General features: G+C 39.1%; 1 protein-coding gene across 2 annotated transcripts in view; it reads right to left on the reverse strand.

Annotated features, from left to right (window-relative positions):
* Nucleotides 1-3,358: 3,358 nt before the first annotated feature.
* kiaa1549la (KIAA1549-like a) overlaps nucleotides 3,359-17,651 on the reverse strand; it is a 106,834-nt gene continuing 92,541 nt past the window's right edge. For both annotated transcript variants that reach the window (XM_042412236.1, XM_042412237.1), the window contains 9 exons: nucleotides 17,145-17,365; nucleotides 15,515-15,647; nucleotides 12,959-13,200; nucleotides 12,504-12,669; nucleotides 10,680-10,777; nucleotides 8,165-8,310; nucleotides 7,907-8,061; nucleotides 7,716-7,788; nucleotides 3,359-6,936 (listed from right to left, as the gene is read on the reverse strand). In XM_042412236.1, the coding sequence (XP_042268170.1) occupies nucleotides 7,759-7,788; nucleotides 7,907-8,061; nucleotides 8,165-8,310; nucleotides 10,680-10,777; nucleotides 12,504-12,669; nucleotides 12,959-13,200; nucleotides 15,515-15,647; nucleotides 17,145-17,365 (1,191 nt within the window). In that variant the 3' untranslated portion in view covers nucleotides 3,359-6,936; nucleotides 7,716-7,758. The remainder of the gene's footprint in view (nucleotides 6,937-7,715; nucleotides 7,789-7,906; nucleotides 8,062-8,164; nucleotides 8,311-10,679; nucleotides 10,778-12,503; nucleotides 12,670-12,958; nucleotides 13,201-15,514; nucleotides 15,648-17,144; nucleotides 17,366-17,651) is intronic.

Raw genomic sequence — 17,651 nt, forward strand, 5'->3', positions numbered from 1 at the left:
AGAGTTGACAACAACTAAACTCGTTATGTTACTGTGAGTGCAATAAAAGCTTTGTGAGTAAAAAGCCAAGAAGAGTAATTTATCAATGTAATCCACGCAAAAGATGGACAGACTCCAGGACTGTGGATTTTGGCCCCCATCACTTACATTGTAAACACATTTGGAGGGGATCTTCTGATAGTCAGTATGAACAGAAGGGATGATTACAGCAAGATAAACCTATTTCAGTCTTCATATGGGCACCTGACTATTATTTTAAGACAGACTTGAAAAATTGTGATCCTGTCCCTTAATTCCATTCACCCACATTGTATTACGGTGGAGGCAGAAATCTCACAGACATGGCCTACATCTCAAAACCTGAGCATATAAAAACAAAATGATTTGCATGGCTATATTCTATTCCAGATAAGTGAGAAATTATGTCTTTTTGCAATGTGGTTGAAGCCACTTGAAGTACCAAATTACATGATCTGCTGGGGACAAACTGATGATTTTGGTGTTGAAATGACTCACTAAGACATCTCCTATGAGCATTATTTATTGCCTCAGAACCACAGTCTATTTCGGTTCCCAATCCATTGCTAAAGATGGACTGCTCAACAACAGGAAACAAAAGCAGATAGCGTAAATGAGTAATATTTCACTCCTGTCTGCACTAATTTTTCCTCTCCTCTCCTCTTCCTCTCCTCTCCTGTATATAGAACTGTAATTACAGTGTCTTCTTTTTCTTATTAGCAGATAAGACTTTCATAATGGTTCCCTGGAGAGCCTGTCCAAACTTAATTAATGCTGGCTAAACAGTCCTCTCTCTCCTTCTGTCTTCGTCTCCTTCTCTTCCCACTCTGTCTCTCTTGCTCTCTCTCTCTCTCTCTCCCCTCCTCACCCCTCCTTCTCTCTCTATTTGTCTCTTTACCTCTTATTAAACAATGGCAGCCGCAGGGAGAAAGAGTCAGGCCGTCAGTGATAACTACTAGGAAGCCCTGTGCAGGAAAATGAAAGCCGGACTTGACACAGGCTTGACTCAGACAACACGGAGCAACCATCAGGGGGTTATTGCTGTTGCTGTTGTGTGTGCTAATTTACTCATCGAATTGAATAGTGTGTGTATGTGTGTGAGGATCTAATTCCTCTGAGCAGTGTAAGCCCTGAAATCATGCTCTGATCTTCGGCTGAGTAGCCCGCTCTTTAATTCCCATTTGTTTGACTCAAAGAGATTAGCCATTAATTACTGGCTAGAGAAATTAAGCGCGCACACACACACACACATACACACACTCTCAACCGCACACAGATAGTGCGGTGTAGAGCCGTTAAATAGTGCTCATTACAACGGTCCTATACCGCACAGGCCAAAGACACATAGAGCTGAGACAGCATCATATAACAGGACACACACATGTGCAAACAGGCACACACACAGACAGCTGCTGGGGGAACTATTGGCCAAAAGATGCTGCTCTGGGCGAATTCTGGCAGGTTTTAGCTGAGTATAACATCAACCTCCTGCATGAGAGCGCAGGGGATTAGCACCAGAGAGACAAGCTGACCGAAGCCAAGACAGGATGAAGAATATCACAAACACAAGGCACCTGAGCAAGCACAAAGGCAGGCTGTACAGTGTTTGCACAGAGCCCATCAAAGCTTTCCAAAGCCCTTTACATCATGTTGAGCTTCATTTCACGCTGTCCAAATGAGCCCCTCGACCCCCTGAGAATAGAAGAGAACAGAACTCTTACATGTCTGTAATTTGAAGCTGCAGTACTTATTATCTTTGTATAAACAGTGGATCAAATGATTATAGGAGTAGCTTATAATGACAAAGCCGACTCTGCAGTTTCTCTCAGCTCTATAGAGCACCTGAGCCTCTATTAGATAATTGTTTTGGTTTTTCAGATTGCAAGTTCCGCTCACAATTCCCTCATTTCCAGAAGCAGCTGTCAGAGCTCAGTGAAAAAACTCTAAGACACACTGTACACTACATGTCCAGCACCAGATGCTAGACAGCCGGTGAACATAGTGGAGCATTTAACAGTTAAAGAGCCTGATATTTTTCTCAGTAACTGGTGCAGTCCAAAAACAGTGCTAAAGGCGGAGTGATAACTCCAAATAATTGCTAATGTTGCTCTGGATGTGTAAAAAGGCAACTGTTTGTTGACAAGCAATTTTATAAGATAATAATATGTCAGTGTGGTTTTCAGCTTGTTCCACTCCCACTAAGTGACCAATAAAATCAATGAATGCAGCTTTATTTTACCAACATCATCATATTTGATCACATTTTTAAAAGTAAATATGCCTGTAATGTTAAGTAACATTAAATAAAACCGCACAAAATAAAACAATATATCTCATATTGCAAAATGTTTCACCAATAATTCCATTAGACTAAGTGACCCAATCAGCAATTGGGTAACTGCTTCTTACGTTGAAGTGCATGAATACTACTTGCTCTTAAATACCTACTCTTCTCCTGTTTAAATTGTTGATTTTTTTTTTTTTTTGAGTGGACGACATTACAGGTGCTTCCAAAGCTTCTACCAGTTAAGACGTTCCTTAAGTTTTAAAGTTTGAAACCAGTCTGTAAGAACTTTAAATGGACTTCACACAAACTTGGGTAATGGATTCACAAATATCAGCCCTGGAAACTTGTCCTTTTCCTGATCTTAAGTACAGTAGGAAGGCACAAATCTGTGACAACCAGCCTTTGTCTTCTGCTGAGGTATTCCTTTGATTTTATTATAAATTTTCTAAGAAAAAAATGTAATTCTCCAACGCAGCACATTGCTGCAGGCTAGAACCAGAGGCACAACAAGCGGGGATCACTGTACAGTGATTCATGGCTGTGTCTGCTGCAATTTACACAAAGCGGTCCTCACTAGCTCAAGTTTGCTTGTGTTTGAAGAGTCAAGGTCACTGACAGGAGGCTGTTACAGCAGCTCGACTTTCATCTCAGGGACAGAAATGATTCTCCAAATATGTTTTATTCATTATGTAACTGATTCACCTTAAAACAGAATGTTTTTATTTTACTTTTGCATGTGGCCACTGACAGAAACAACACAAAAATGGAGGCACAAGCTCTTTTGATCACTCGCTGTAAGGTCTTCAGAAAGTGAAGAAGACCAAATATGCCACTGTGGAGTCTGAAGGACGGCTGAGGATAAGGCCTGTACTGTGTGTCTGCCTCCCTCTAGTGGTGTATAGACAAAGACTTACAGAACACTGATAAAATTCAGCACAGCAGCTTATAAATTCATAATCTGAACATGTATATATCTGTTGTAGCACAAATATAAAGTAAAAAGACAAATAAACCAAAAAAGCACAAGAGCCAAGAATTGTAATTTGTCTTTATTGTTTAAATTCACCAAAAAGTTTTCTGCATAACTACATCCAACAGCATTCATTGTTGTCGTCACTGTAACCTCATCAACACCCGAGTGACGATAATGTGACATCATCAGCACTGCCATGACATCACAGCATCATGACATGGCTCAAACGGCAGAAAAAAACTACTGACAGTCAGTCCACCCCAGAGTCCATCTTCAATAAAAGCATCTCGCCGCTACCCGTGTAAAGCACAAACATTGCACATCAACTTATAATAGCATAGCATCAAGTCTCTTTCTTCAAAACCAAACCCACCCACCCCTCTATGGACCATGAAGTCAAATAAAATCAACATTAGTGGAAGTGGTCTCACCTCAACCTTGTTTATACAGTGAATATGATTTAAAATCTAATCTTTGCTGCAGATTTCCAGTAATGATAATGATGATTCAAAACATCAATAGCACCTTGTGCACTCATAATGCTCCAGTACTGTCATCTATACCTTTGCTCTCTTTTCCCTAAATACCCACATCTAATCTTTATCATGTGCAGGCCTAGTTTCAGAAAGGGGAGGAAGAAGACTATTTGTGCTGCTTTACACGTATAGTCTTCATTTGACAGATTCTGAATATTAAATGTATTACTTGTATTTTAAATATATGTAGGTGTATTTTCATAAATCTAAAAGGCAGGGCCATAGTCAGGATTTTAGAAATACTGAGGTCAAAAGTCCCCCAAAGCAACCTTCCCCAAACCTTGAAAAAATGTAATTAATTTTTTTCTATTCCCACAATCTCTACATTAATTTAACTGTTTAAATATATTTTCTGTAAATTCTATCTCCATAAGTACTATTTTAAAGCCAGGCTTAAAATTCTGGTAAAGAAATACAGACATATTTATGTTTTTGGCATAAAAGTGTCAAACTGGCCCTAAAAAATATTAGAACCAGGTTTTAAAAATTCACCATGTGTAATTTGTGTGTAATTGTAGAATATAAACTCTTCCTTCCCAGGTTGTTAAAACCCTAAAATTTCCTGAAACAACACTGAGGACAAGTCCTCTCAATGATAGCTACGGCCCTGTCTGGGCGTCCCAAAAGATGAATCATAGTTTAGCTGAAAAATGATTTTTAAATACTCTGATTATGCATTTACAGTTTTGGACTTAGAAAGGATTTCTAAAATGTTCTGTAGGTTTATAGAATCTGAATATATCATGCTATTTGGCAGCATTTTTGCATTTATTCTGCTCTTTTCTGCCAAGATTTGGGCTTCTTTTATAAAAGCGCTCATTTCATGTAAAACTACTACTGTCCTACTTTTACATTACTATACTATCTCTCTACAGAAGGCTTTCTCACTTCCTGCCTCATCATTTATTATCTAATATACTCTCATTTGGTATCATTTACCACTTTTGACATAACATTGTATATCTTATCTGTTTTATGTCCACTTGGTGAAGTTAATATATGGCTATAATCTCCTTTAGTACCACCTAAATGATGAGGAGCCTTGCACACAATGTGCTAACAGATTTTCAGTTCTCCTCAACAGAAATGAGGGTAAATATAATTTAGACTGTGACATTCTTTGTACGAAAAAAATTGCATTATTTCCACTAATATGGCTATATTAGCTTTGTTCAAACATGAAGAATACTGTAAATGCAGGGTAAGATCTGCTCAAGTGCCTTCCTTCTGCATGTCCCTCTAAACTCACCCTCTGTCTCTTTTGTAATATATTATTTGTAATATTTACTATGCTGTGTAGGTAATACTATGGAACAAGATGATCCAGATGATACTGAAATGTGGCATCCTTCAGAAAGTCAAGGAGTTACAAAAACAGACTGACCGTCCTTCATCATAAATGCAGTGAAACTAAAAGGAAGAAAAATGGCATCAGAACAATGTCGAGCAAAGTATCCCTCCCACAGTACTTGCATAAATCTCTTCATTAAATCATCTGCTATATACAGAAATACATTTAATCGTTACATATACGGCTCATCCGAGCTCTGTGAGTCTCTTGAACAGTACTACACCATAGTCCAGTGACCACATATTCATCCAACTGATCTCTTCATCAAGACCAAAATAACCAAAAGTCAAAATTCCTTATACAGTAGAGTACAGTAGACACCTTTCAAGTAAAAGAACTGTTTTTCTAAGAATACTGTTGTGTTCACATAATTGTATCAGACCTGAGTCAAACCAGAATTGAAATCTTCTCATCATATGGCAAATGTTTTTATCTCTTGCTTTTCGTGATGTGTCAAACAGCCCCTACAGCAGGTAAACTGGCTGCAAAGCTACAAGACTGCATATGATTTCAGTGTGTACATTTGACCCAGGTCTGCCTAATGGTTAGCAGACAAAAACTTCATAATTGAATGATTGACAGAACATAGTGACTAATTCTTGTTTTCATTGCTGAATCTGATGAAGGAAAAAGGTAAACGAAGTAATTCTTCTTTAAAAGTACAGAAATGCCATCATAACCACAGACAACTAAGCTGCCGATTTCTCTGCTTTGAAGAATGTACTATATTTTTTTGCCTTGAAATAAAGGTGAGTGATAGAGAAACACTCACTACATCTTTTTTGTACAGTAATCCATTGATAATAATCAATGCACAAAAGTAAAAGACAAAGCACACAAATATCCAAAAACTGAAATTGAGACAGCTCAAGACAAGAGATTTAAATTTTTTTTTTCCTTTTTCCTTGGATTTTTTTTTTCTCACTTAAGTTTAAAATACACATAGTAACCAGCTGTAGAAGGTTTACATAGGAATTTGGATTCATCAAAAAAAGCACAGTTTTAAGTCAGTCCAGCTTTCCTGGCTTTATGGTGGACTTTAGGGGCAAGTCCAGGATGGTCCAGTCCAGTCCAGTCCAGTTCAAAGGAGGGATAGACTACTGGCCATGGCTGGGGCACTACTGTACTGATTATGTAGCGCTGTGTGCCATCGTGTGCTGGGCAGGTGGCAGTTACTGTACGATGTTTGCTGGGGCAGAGAACTGGTTGAAAGGTCGCCCCTGTCACACTGCATGTGCCTGTACTGTACTAACCCTGTTCATCCACGCAGGGAAGAACAGTACAGCTTCACGTAGCTCACCTCACCTCACCTCAGCTCAGCTCAGCTCAGTTCAGCAGTGTGAGGGGCCTCTTGCTGTACAGAGGAGGCAGTCTACATAGAGATGGTGACTAGTGGCCCAGAGGGGCCAGTAAGGGCCTGGAGAGGCCGGGGGCTCAGGGAGCAGAGAGAATACAGAAAGAGGGAGAATTATGGCTGAGCATTTGCATTGCTAAGGAGATTGAAGCAGAGCTTTGACCAGGTAAAGGGGCTTATGGGGCAGAGGTGCTCTGGCCAAGGCTGCAGGATGAGAAAGACTTAGAGCTGCGGAGGAAGCGGGCTGAGAGAGGAATGTTGAAGGGGAAAGGGGGAGCTGGGAATAAAGTGGGGGCAGAGGGGGTCCACTGGTGATGAATGAATCAAACAGGAGGAAGGCCAGGTTGAAGTGAAAGTGGGGCGATAAAGCTCCGGAGAGTTTTCAGTGGGAGGCCCTCTGCCCATCCAAAGAGACACCTGCAGGAGAACACAGTGACCACATATGACAGAGGCTACAAATTAAGTTTCAGATCTCATTATTAGGCATTGGAATCCCCCCCTGAAGAAAAAAAACATTTTCAGGACTTGCTTTTGTATGATAATTTATCATCCTTTCATCTGTTTATTTCTTTAATCCTTTAATCATCTTCGTATTTACTTTGTTAGTCTTTCATTTGACATTTCAATTAAAGGCTGCTACAGTATGCATATACAGGTCAGTGCATTTATCACCACATCAGGTTTTAATTTTCTTCCCTGTGCAGGATTCAAAATGCTTTTTAAATGGATTTCAGTCTCAGTCCAGGTAAAGCTTTGCTTTCCTCTGAGAACCACTGCAGACATTTGATCCTGTCACACTTTCCCCTGCAGGCTTCTCTGTGATCTAAACTCCAAATCCGATAATGTTTCTGCTGTCTGGATGGAATAACTCACCCCAGGCAAGACTAAGAAGATAGAAATCACCAAAACAAACAAAAAACAATTTTACTTATTATTGTTAGTAAGTATTTTTTCAAGGTGATTTAAAGTACTATGTTTAAAGACTCAATGCTTTTGATTGATAATGACTTGTATTTATATATAGGACTTTTTATTCTTGATCAAATAGTCTAAAGTTATCATATGTTTTCACCAAAAGTACCAAGCATCTACTGTCTTCAGGCATAAATATAAATTAGATGAAAAGCTTCAGAATTTATTGCTCACTTAACAAACATGACAACTAAGACATGCAGCGCTGAGATGAGCTGACCCACCGAGCTGTCGGCTGTTTCCACTCAGTGTCACAGGCAGACGACTTCAGCAGATGGTTTCAAGGTGACGTGAGTTCTGCAGGGACGAGTGAAGAAAACAACTTCACACACTGAGTAAATAATCTCACAGAGACAGCTCATCATGTTGTACACTATATGATACAAGAGCTGTGTACAGTATGCATGTGTCTCACCGGTGTGTCGTTCCACTGCCGCGGCAGGTCTTCTGGTTCAGGTGGGTAGGACATCCAGGACGGACTACGGTACGAAGATGGCGGTGACATGACAAAGTAGTCTGAGTACCCCGGGCGGTTGGCTGATATAGCGTACACTGCTGTTATTGGATTTCCTGTGAAATGTGAAGACATATTTATTAAACTATTCAGCCCACATTTCACTCCTATTATAACTGCTGTCTGCAAATCAACACCCTACCACTCTACACATCTCACCTGAGTAGGTGGCAATGGACTGGTCGACAGTGACAGCAGGGAAGGGGGTCCTGGACAGTGGCAGGTAGGGGGCGCCATTGTGCTGCTGAGCCTGCAGGTCTGAGGCCTCTGACACACGAGGCTTCAGACTAACATCAGGGGTGGAACTGTTGGTGGAGAGGAGGGACACACGTTATACTCTGAACAGACAGCATTGTTTTGGTCAGCAGTTGACATTTTTGTTGAAAACAGCAGCACAAAACTGATCTTCATGTAGAGCAGAGGAGATCAGTTGGGATGGGAAACGTATAAATCTGTTACACTCAAAAGAGGGATTTTTCAAATTATAACTGGGTGAGACAAATTTGTTTATTCCTAATTATCTGCTGCAGTCAGGTGGATGAATCAAGAAGAGAAAAACTAGAAATTGTTCAATTTTCTGAAAAAAAAATGGTGTGCTCACTTTGAAAATTACAGGTGCAAACACCATAAACAGGGCAAAATGTCGAAAAAAAAGTTAAAGGTGTTAACAAACATTAAAATGATTAAGTTGAATCACTTAAAGCAGTTGAAGTGTTAGTTAAAGTTGAAGCACTGAAAGGGGTGTGTGCATGCAAAGTGTAAGAGCCAAAAGCAGTTGAAATCAGTTGATGTGTAAATTCTGTTTAAGTTTAAGCTCTGTAGGTAGTCGAGTCGTCAGTTTAGATGTAAGCACTGAAAGCAGCTGAAGTGTCATTTAAAGAATAAGAGATGAAAGCAGTTGAACTGCCAGTTAAGTTGTAAATGATTAAAGACACTGAAATTTCAGATGAAGTTGAAGTACCAGATATAATGTAAACTGTAAATAATTAAAGTGTTAGTTTGTCTGTAAGCAGTGATGGCAGCTGAAATGTGAGTTGTAAAAGTAGTTGAAGTGTCAGTTGATGTGTTTACATTCAAAACAAGCAACATAGTTGAACTAATGACCAGCATACACTGACCAGATCTGGTTTTCATCAGCATCCGCTTAACAAACCAGTTAATTCATGTTTGGCTTTTTTGAAATGTAGACACAAAAATTATGAACTAATTATATTTAAGCCAAGATCTGGTATGCGCAGCATACTAATGCCTATAAGGGGAATACAATATTAGAATATTACAGGGTGTGTTTTCCTGCTGAAAGGGAGAGGGGGTACACACATATAAATTAGATTGTTGGGCTATAGTATAACAATAACATATTTTCTGCGCAGAGCCATAATAACTGTAACTAAAATGTGATGTTTGGAGTTTTAGCATCCTACGTTTATATTCTACAATTCTTTTCAATTTTTTAAAACTCATGGCTTGTATATTCCAGTATATTTACAGTCAGTATATTTACATTTCAGTTTCAGGCCAACAAAAATGAATTAAGCATTTCTCCCCCATCCGAATTTTATCCGCTCTTCTACAGTGCCTCCTCCTCCTCTCCACTGTATAAGCACAGGCTGTTTTACATGTTACACTACAGTAAGAGACCGGAGGACAGATGATGTCATTGCCAGAGCCCAGAACCATAATGCACTGTGCACACTAATGTCTCACAGTGCATACTAAAGAGGAATTAAAATGCTGCACTCCTTCCTCCCTGAGGGCACAAAGGAGTTGGTGTATGACGAGCTGACTGATTATTACTAAAACCTTTCTGTTTCTACTTTTAAAGCAAGAACAATGGTCACACACCTATGGCTCTGATTCTAAATTAAATTAGCAGCAATTAGAGCATTACAAAAGAAACATAGCTGTCTCTGTCAACCACTAAATTATATATAAATCAAATCCCAAATAACTAAATTATAATGTATTAGATGAATGGTCAACTGCTGTTCCTGCATTTTCCTGCAGATAGGCCAGTTCGTCCCTGTCAGTCTGCAGCACATCGTGGCTGAACATGTTTACTTGCAGTAGTTATCTTCTCACTTTGTCCACTAGATGGCGTACATGCCCCTTTATGCAACCCAAAACAGCTGAACAGTCGATCACTCTCTGCAGTGCTAAAGTGCCCAGCAACACGGTGCACACAGCAACAGCATTTAAATGAAGAAGCTGCTCAGTTCAAATGATGCAGACTAACATATGGGCCTAAGAGAGAGAAGTGAGAGGCAGAGATAGAGGGCGGATGAGGAGGACAATCAGTTCAAATGATGCTGAATAATATTCTGTATCTTTTTTTTCCGCTCTGTATTCTCCTATGCGCTCCACATTTATTTATTTATTTATTTTATACAGCCCCAGTGCTGCGTTTTGATTGGCTGTGGAATCACAGGAATGCTTTTAAATGCCATATGTGGACATTTCCTTCAAGTTTGTAAAAAAGTATAAAATTACGAACCACATGTTCAACACAGTGAATGTGTTGCTACCTGAGTGAACGATAATTCCTCATAAAGCAGAGCATTTTTAGATCAGTCATTTACAGAGGGTACACAGTGTTCCTTGTTTTTTATGAGTTTTCTTCATTTGAATTTTTCTCTTTTATAATGTTTTTTTTCCTCTCATTGATGTGTGGTACCGTCGTAGCGAGGTCCCAGGTGGTGGTCCTGGTCTTGAGGGGATCAGTGGCGGAGGAGAACCGATTCCCATATCAGGAAGCTGGGTGAACCGGAAACCCTGCACAAGACACAAATATGATTTAGACATCTATTTGACCAGCATCTGGACAGCATGATTTCAGAATGTTCAATGCAACCTTGAAGTAACAATAAAAAGATCCTGACAAATAAAGAGGGATAGAAAATCAGATGTCTGATCAGAGCACAACACAAACAAAATTCAAGCTGCACAAGGCAACTTTATTTGTTGGTGGGTGTTCAAGCCTCAGTCCCTTTAATCTCTGTAAAGCTTCTCCCTTGCTGATCCGCTGTTGGCAATGCACGCTCTGACAGCAGTAACGGCAGCTTCTCTCAATGTCCACACTCTTTGTGCAAGTCTTTGTGTGCATACATTTGAAATCATCTTTTGAGTGCATTCACAGTTTAGGGAAGTCGTTGTTACAGAAAAAGGTGTGAATTTGGAGAAAATATTCAGCTTGCATGACTGTATCTACAGATAACTATTTAATTATGCAAATTATGAATGTTTATCACAGGCTCAAGCTTTAGCTTTTGATCAGCACTACAGAGCAATTTTCAACTGGCTCTGCATGGCTATGACAGCATGGCATTGTGATTTGGTTACTGAACAGTTCTGGCACATGAGGTGAATGCTGATTAGACATATTAAAGCATAACACTGACAATATCAATCTATATTTTTCAAATCCCCCAAAAAAAGACCAAAACCAACTGCGATTTGATCTGACTAACAATTATCTGTATAGCCAAAGCCTGATACAGTATGTCTTATTCCTCTGTGTCATAAAGCTCCATTGTTCAGAAACTATTAAAACACATCAGTGAGCCACGCTATTGCACTTGGTGACATGTTCCTTCATTACCATGAACACACACACTGTAGTTTATTTTAATTCGATCCTGAATACATCGTCCTGTTCTTGGAAATACTCACTACAGCACCAAATGTGTATTAATCCTTTGCTGAAAATAGTCCCCAACAAATGCACTATTTCTTCCTGTTTGAGTAATGTTTGCCACAGAACTACAGTGCCCAGCTGTTTTAGGAAATTACTGAGCCTTTTTTAAATATGAAATTATATATTTATGATCTGGTTTTTAAAGATTTACGTCTTTAGAAGTTATCAATGGGCTTGGGACTGAGTGCCACAGGACAGAGAAGTCATAAAGAATTCAGGGACAGACTATCATCATCTTGTTTTGGTCTTTTCACGGGAATTGTTGACAATGAGAGAACTAAACAAAAAGCAGCTGCCTTATCCCTTAAATCTGCTGCTGTCATGAAGGAGAGACCCAACTGATTTGATTTAAGGAGGAGTTTTCACACTTGGCCCAAAAAAGACTATTATATAAAATGCGTACTTGTCACCTGCCTTTTTCTGCTTTTAATATTTCTTTATGATCCATCCTATCATATCACATGCAGATCTATCACACTCTGTTTTCTCCATAGACTTCTCTGTGAGTGGTTTTTTATTGGAACTACTTTCTGCTGAAGAAATAGTCCCTACTGAAAACAGCTAATTGACAGTGAAGTCTGTCATATATTGGGAAGACATTTGTGTTATTTTAATGACATGTTTCACTTCTGTGAATACCACACATGAAACTGCGTTCACCTCCATTATATTAGGATGAAGGAAGAAATCTCTGAGACCCATATTTCAAAACGTTGAAAAATAATTCACATTGATCTAGACACTGTATGTTTTTATTTTTGTGCTTTGGATGTAGCCACCCTTAAACCTCCTCCAAGTGCTTACCGGTTTGGGAAGGCTACACTGATGCATGTCCTCGTAGCCTGCGTTCCTCTGCCTGCCTCCACAGGGATGGTTCATGGTCCCCGGGGCGCTGGTCACCCCGTCACTGTAGTGGCTGGTGTGGGACGGGTTGTAGGCGCTGTGGGCATGGTGGTGGTGATGGTGGTGGCTGCAGGTGAAGGAGGAAGGTTAAAGGCAACATTAAAAGCTAAAAAATGTTCAGTTCCTTCTCTCTTCAGTTCAGTCTTTTCAGTCTTTCTGCAGAGTGCCGTACATAATCAAGCAGATATGTTCAGATATTTCACTTTCTGAAAAACAGCTGGGAGTGGGATGTACGCTTGAACACTGGGAGTTCAAACCGACTATCAGAGCTCCTCTTTCTTTTCTTTCCTACACAATACACTAAATCATGCAGACCTGCTTAAAAATTAAATAATCTGTGAAAAATATAAATTTACTTGGTAGGAGGGGAGGGTGGGTCATGGTCCGGGGGTGCCAGGCTGAAGGCGTTGCCTAGCAACATATGCATCTGAGTGCGGACCTCGTCAATGGATGGCTGAGAGCTTAGTGTGGAGGAGTCAGAGCCGCGGTGAGCCTTCACCCCCAAGCTGCCGTTCCCAGTGCCAGTAGATCCACCTCCATAACCCAGAGAACTCATCAGACGGTCCACATTGGTCTCCTCAAACGGTTCTGGTTCACCCTGCAAAGTACAAACACACACACATACTCAGTCAGTCAGCAGGAGATGGTTGCTTTCAACAACCCACTCATTAAGCAATGAGGATAGAGAAGTAACATGTTTTCCTGTCACCATCCCAGATCAGCGATATATTTCCTATCAGTTAATGGAGAAGTTTAAAAACAGCCCAAACTTTCAAGATTCTGATGAATTATTCCACCAGTGTCCCATCCAACTAATCAGTCCCACATCTGCCCTGCAGAGACAAGATAAGTGGTGTGACGATGGAAGGATTCCTCTGCACATATAACTACTTTCATATATTTCTGGATTCTCCAAATGCTTAAACAGGATTTTATTTAACTGCATTATTTTTTTTCTTTCACACAAGACATACTGATTGATGTTAAGGCTTGATTCTTCTCTGCATCATTTGAACTTCCTTGTAGGTTTTGTCATGTTTGTATTCATTCTACCACTTGGAGCAGCAAAAGCTGGATATTTTAACCCATTCATTCAGCTTTCATGATCTTGCACTTGATGTATTTTACTGATTTCACCAAATTATGCTTTTTATTATGTTTTTATGATGCTTATGTTTTATGTTATATTATGTGCTGTCATGTATGGTTGTTGATGTTTTTTTGATTCCCCTAGGGGCAATAAAGCTTTCATTCATTCATTCATTCATTCATTCATTCATTCAAAATGCTGTACAAAATACTGTTGATATTGTAGATATCTATTTCCACATCTCTGCTCTCTTGTTAACCAGTTTTCACACAATTCTCAACATGTGGTGTTGATGTGTTACAACTGACTCAGCTTGGTGGGGGGTATGTCTTTTGCAGTCAGTGACAACAAGTACTACATGTTTTTTTTTACTTTCCTCTTCAACACAAATATGCAGATAGATATTTTTTCATACCAAATTGTGATTTCCATTTTTTCACATTAGCTACTCCACAATCTTTCCATGTAAGATGTAATGCACATATACAGTACATTGTGGCCTGGGTAATATGGCTGAAATTATGTTACAATGTTAATGAAAATAAGTTCCAATATTGAGAGATATAACATGATATGAAAAACATATACATGATTAAATAATTGTTCAACACAATTCATATTTATTTCATTGACTTACATCTGACAAAAAAAATCTTGGATCTCTGACAAATTAGCTTGTATTCATTACTTTGGCCAACTGAACCTTGTAATAAGATAAAATATTATCTTAAAATAATGATAGGATCATATTAAATGTTTACCCAGCCATAATACATTGCATACCCACAATCCAAAACAGCACACACGCAAACATGAAACAGGCAAACCAACACAACGACTTGGGATACTGCTGTAGGTTGCTTATGGCAAGAATTGTAATGCATGAACAGCAGCCTGATAAGATATGCAGTATACCTACTGTACACACACACACACACTCAGTGTTCTCTTGTGCTGCTTCAAACAGTTTGGCGCATCCAAGGCTATTAACCGCTATCGAGCCACCCATCTGAATCCATGAATAGGCTATAATCATATTCAGAGTCATTGACATTCAGCTAGGTAGCACGGTCGCTGCTGTTACTGCGGCGCAGCAGAGAAGCAGCATGAAGAGATTTCACTCACATTCACTCAATCGTCCCCATTTTTATCTCTTTCTTCCTTTCTCCATCTTTTGCTTCCTTTTAATCTTTTTGTCGTTTCCCTCCTTTTTCCACCTCTTTCATTATCTCTCTGTTTGGTGCAGGTTTATAAAGTTCATCCAAAGGTAATTTGTTAATCCTCTAGGTGTGAACTCAGAGAATCGGAAGGAGTGAGCATGAGAGTAAAGGAGGGAAAGTAAGGATTTAAGTTATAAATGCTCTCAGAAGATTATTTTATTATTTTGACAAGATGACAGAGCTTTACTTAGCTACAACCATCATGTGACCTATTTGGAAGAAAGAGGGTTTCATCATCGCTCTGTATGACTCACCTGGGGAGAGGTCGGACCTGAGCTGTATTACAGTTTGTTACAGAATCCTTCAGAATACTTCAGAATATTTCACAGCTTTACATGGTTTTGTTGCTAGGTATTTTTCTGAATTTCTGCCACTGTAAATCCTCCACATCCTCTACTCAGAGACCTTTGGTTAGTCCACAGCACTGGTTAAAGCTTAAGGGTTATAAGGGTCTTTACTTCATATCACTGACATTTTTAAATCTCATCTTAAAACTAGATATTGTTCACCAGCAATTCTCTTATTCCTGGTTCAGTGTTTTAAAATACTATACAAAAATGTCGGCGTTCTTCAAATGCTTCATGACTTCTCCAGTAACTCACATCATAGCCGTTATTGCGGATGCCCCTCCTGGATCTCTCCCTGAGCACCAGCAGGTCCATCTCTGTCTCCACTGGGCTGGGGCTGCTCAGAGACTGCCTGCTCCAATAGGTGGGCTCCCTTGGGTGTGAGTACCTGATGGACAGATGTAGGAGGAAAACACTGTAACTACAGCAACTGATGACACTGAGTGAGGTCATATCCTGGGGTTTGTGAATTTTGGGGTTTTAGAGAACAAGGAGAGTTTATATGTAACAACAGAGTTACACATAGTGGGACTGAGTTAACTCAATAAATAGTATTTGAAAAATCTAAAATATATATACCTATATTTTATGTCTGGTAAAAATGTTGACTTAATGTTAATGTCATAGATTTTACAATTAGAGTGTGAACTACATGGATTTGATGATAGTGTTTTATGTCATGATTTCATCGTCATTTAACCATTAAAGACACACATAGTGAATTTAAGGGCTGAAGACTCAAAAATGATGTCACTATTTCAATTTTTTGGAAAGTTATAACTTAAACTCAGAGAAACACCGGTGCATTTTTTTTTTGGTCTTGCTCATATTCATAAAAAAATGGAGTATTGCTGATCACATCTTTCAATTTTGTTTTCATTTGGAAACATGTTTTGTTTGGATTCACTGAATGTGAGAGGAACTCCTGCTCTCAGTTGTACCTGGTTATCTGATTATCCTTATTGTTATTTTAACCAAACTTTATGCTCATAAATCAAAATTATCCAACAATTCTTTTATGCCCTTTCTTTGCTCATCCTGCCCACCTGGCATGTCTGTATGCATTTTGTATACCTAGAAATGTGATGAAAAACAACTTTGTGCTTTAGATGACTTAATGCTGTGGTGTTTCTGCACTTTGCATCTCACAGATGACTTTTTAATCAAACTACTGCAGTATGGTGGCATCCATTGATTATCTGTTTTCAGAAGGTGCAGCAGCTCTCTCCTCTTTGTCTGAGCAGCATCATAAACAGTGTACAGGATGAATATGTTAAATCAGCAAGACACACACTTCTCTTTATGAATTGTAAAATATTAATGCGCTGACCAAAAATCACTACTCACCTCTCACTCACTCCTTATGCGTTGCTTAGCAACTATGCTCCTCAACTACAAATCTACAATAGATCCATAATTCTTGATGGACAAATACAATTTATTTGACTTTAATTATTATTGATTAAACAAGAAAAAAACATAAATTCAAAATATGCATCATAAGATGTTTGGCTCTGCCTAAGAATGCCAGTCAATTGAAAAGCACTTTAATAGTTCACTGCTTAAAATATATGATGAAAGAGAATAATTTCATACCTCAATAATTAAATAGGACTCAGCTTTTATAGTTAAATCTACTCCTCTATTTCTGTGAATCTCAAACCATTTTACACTGTCAGCACATATTTATTGAGATTTTATCCCATACCATCCAACATCTGAAAATATTTTTTGTGGTTGATTCTTGTAACTTGTTTAACCATCTGCAGTGTAAGGCAAATGATTAAAAGGAGAATTTTTATATTTTGGATGATGACATGCCTTAACTTGTACTAAAATGAAACTACTAATTTTTCTAGCATCCTGCACAATGCCTATTCCATACCTCTTATGACACCCTGCGAAGGAGGCCCTCTTCTCTTCTGCGGTCATTGGCTCCTTGACCCCATTGTCGTGCCGACTGTGCCGGGTATCACGATGACTATAACCATGGCTGCCTGTCTCGGACAGTGAGAACTCTCCATAGCCCTTCCTTCGGGCCTTCTGGCGCAGTTTGTTCCTGTAGTGCTCAATGTCTGACTTCTGCTTCAGCCCTCCATGGTTTGCCTGCAGATTATACATAAAGTATTGAATTCAAGTATTCACATTCCATAAACTTAGACCTAAAGAGGCCACCAATTGGGTGCTGTGTTAATTTTTTATGACTGAGCCGACATTTTTGTCCTGTCTTCCTAGACAAATCAATGTGTTTTAACAAACATTCCCTCCAGCCCAATAATCAGAGAATGTGTCACGCCCTAAACATGATATTTTTTTGCTAATGTTCACCAATCAATTGCAGATGAAGAGGAAAACCGGAGATCCCCCTAGGGTGATTTTCTGATCCTATGTT

Source organism: Thunnus maccoyii, chromosome 5 (genome assembly GCF_910596095.1).
Source record: "Thunnus maccoyii chromosome 5, fThuMac1.1, whole genome shotgun sequence".
Lineage (NCBI taxonomy): Eukaryota > Metazoa > Chordata > Actinopteri > Scombriformes > Scombridae > Thunnus > Thunnus maccoyii.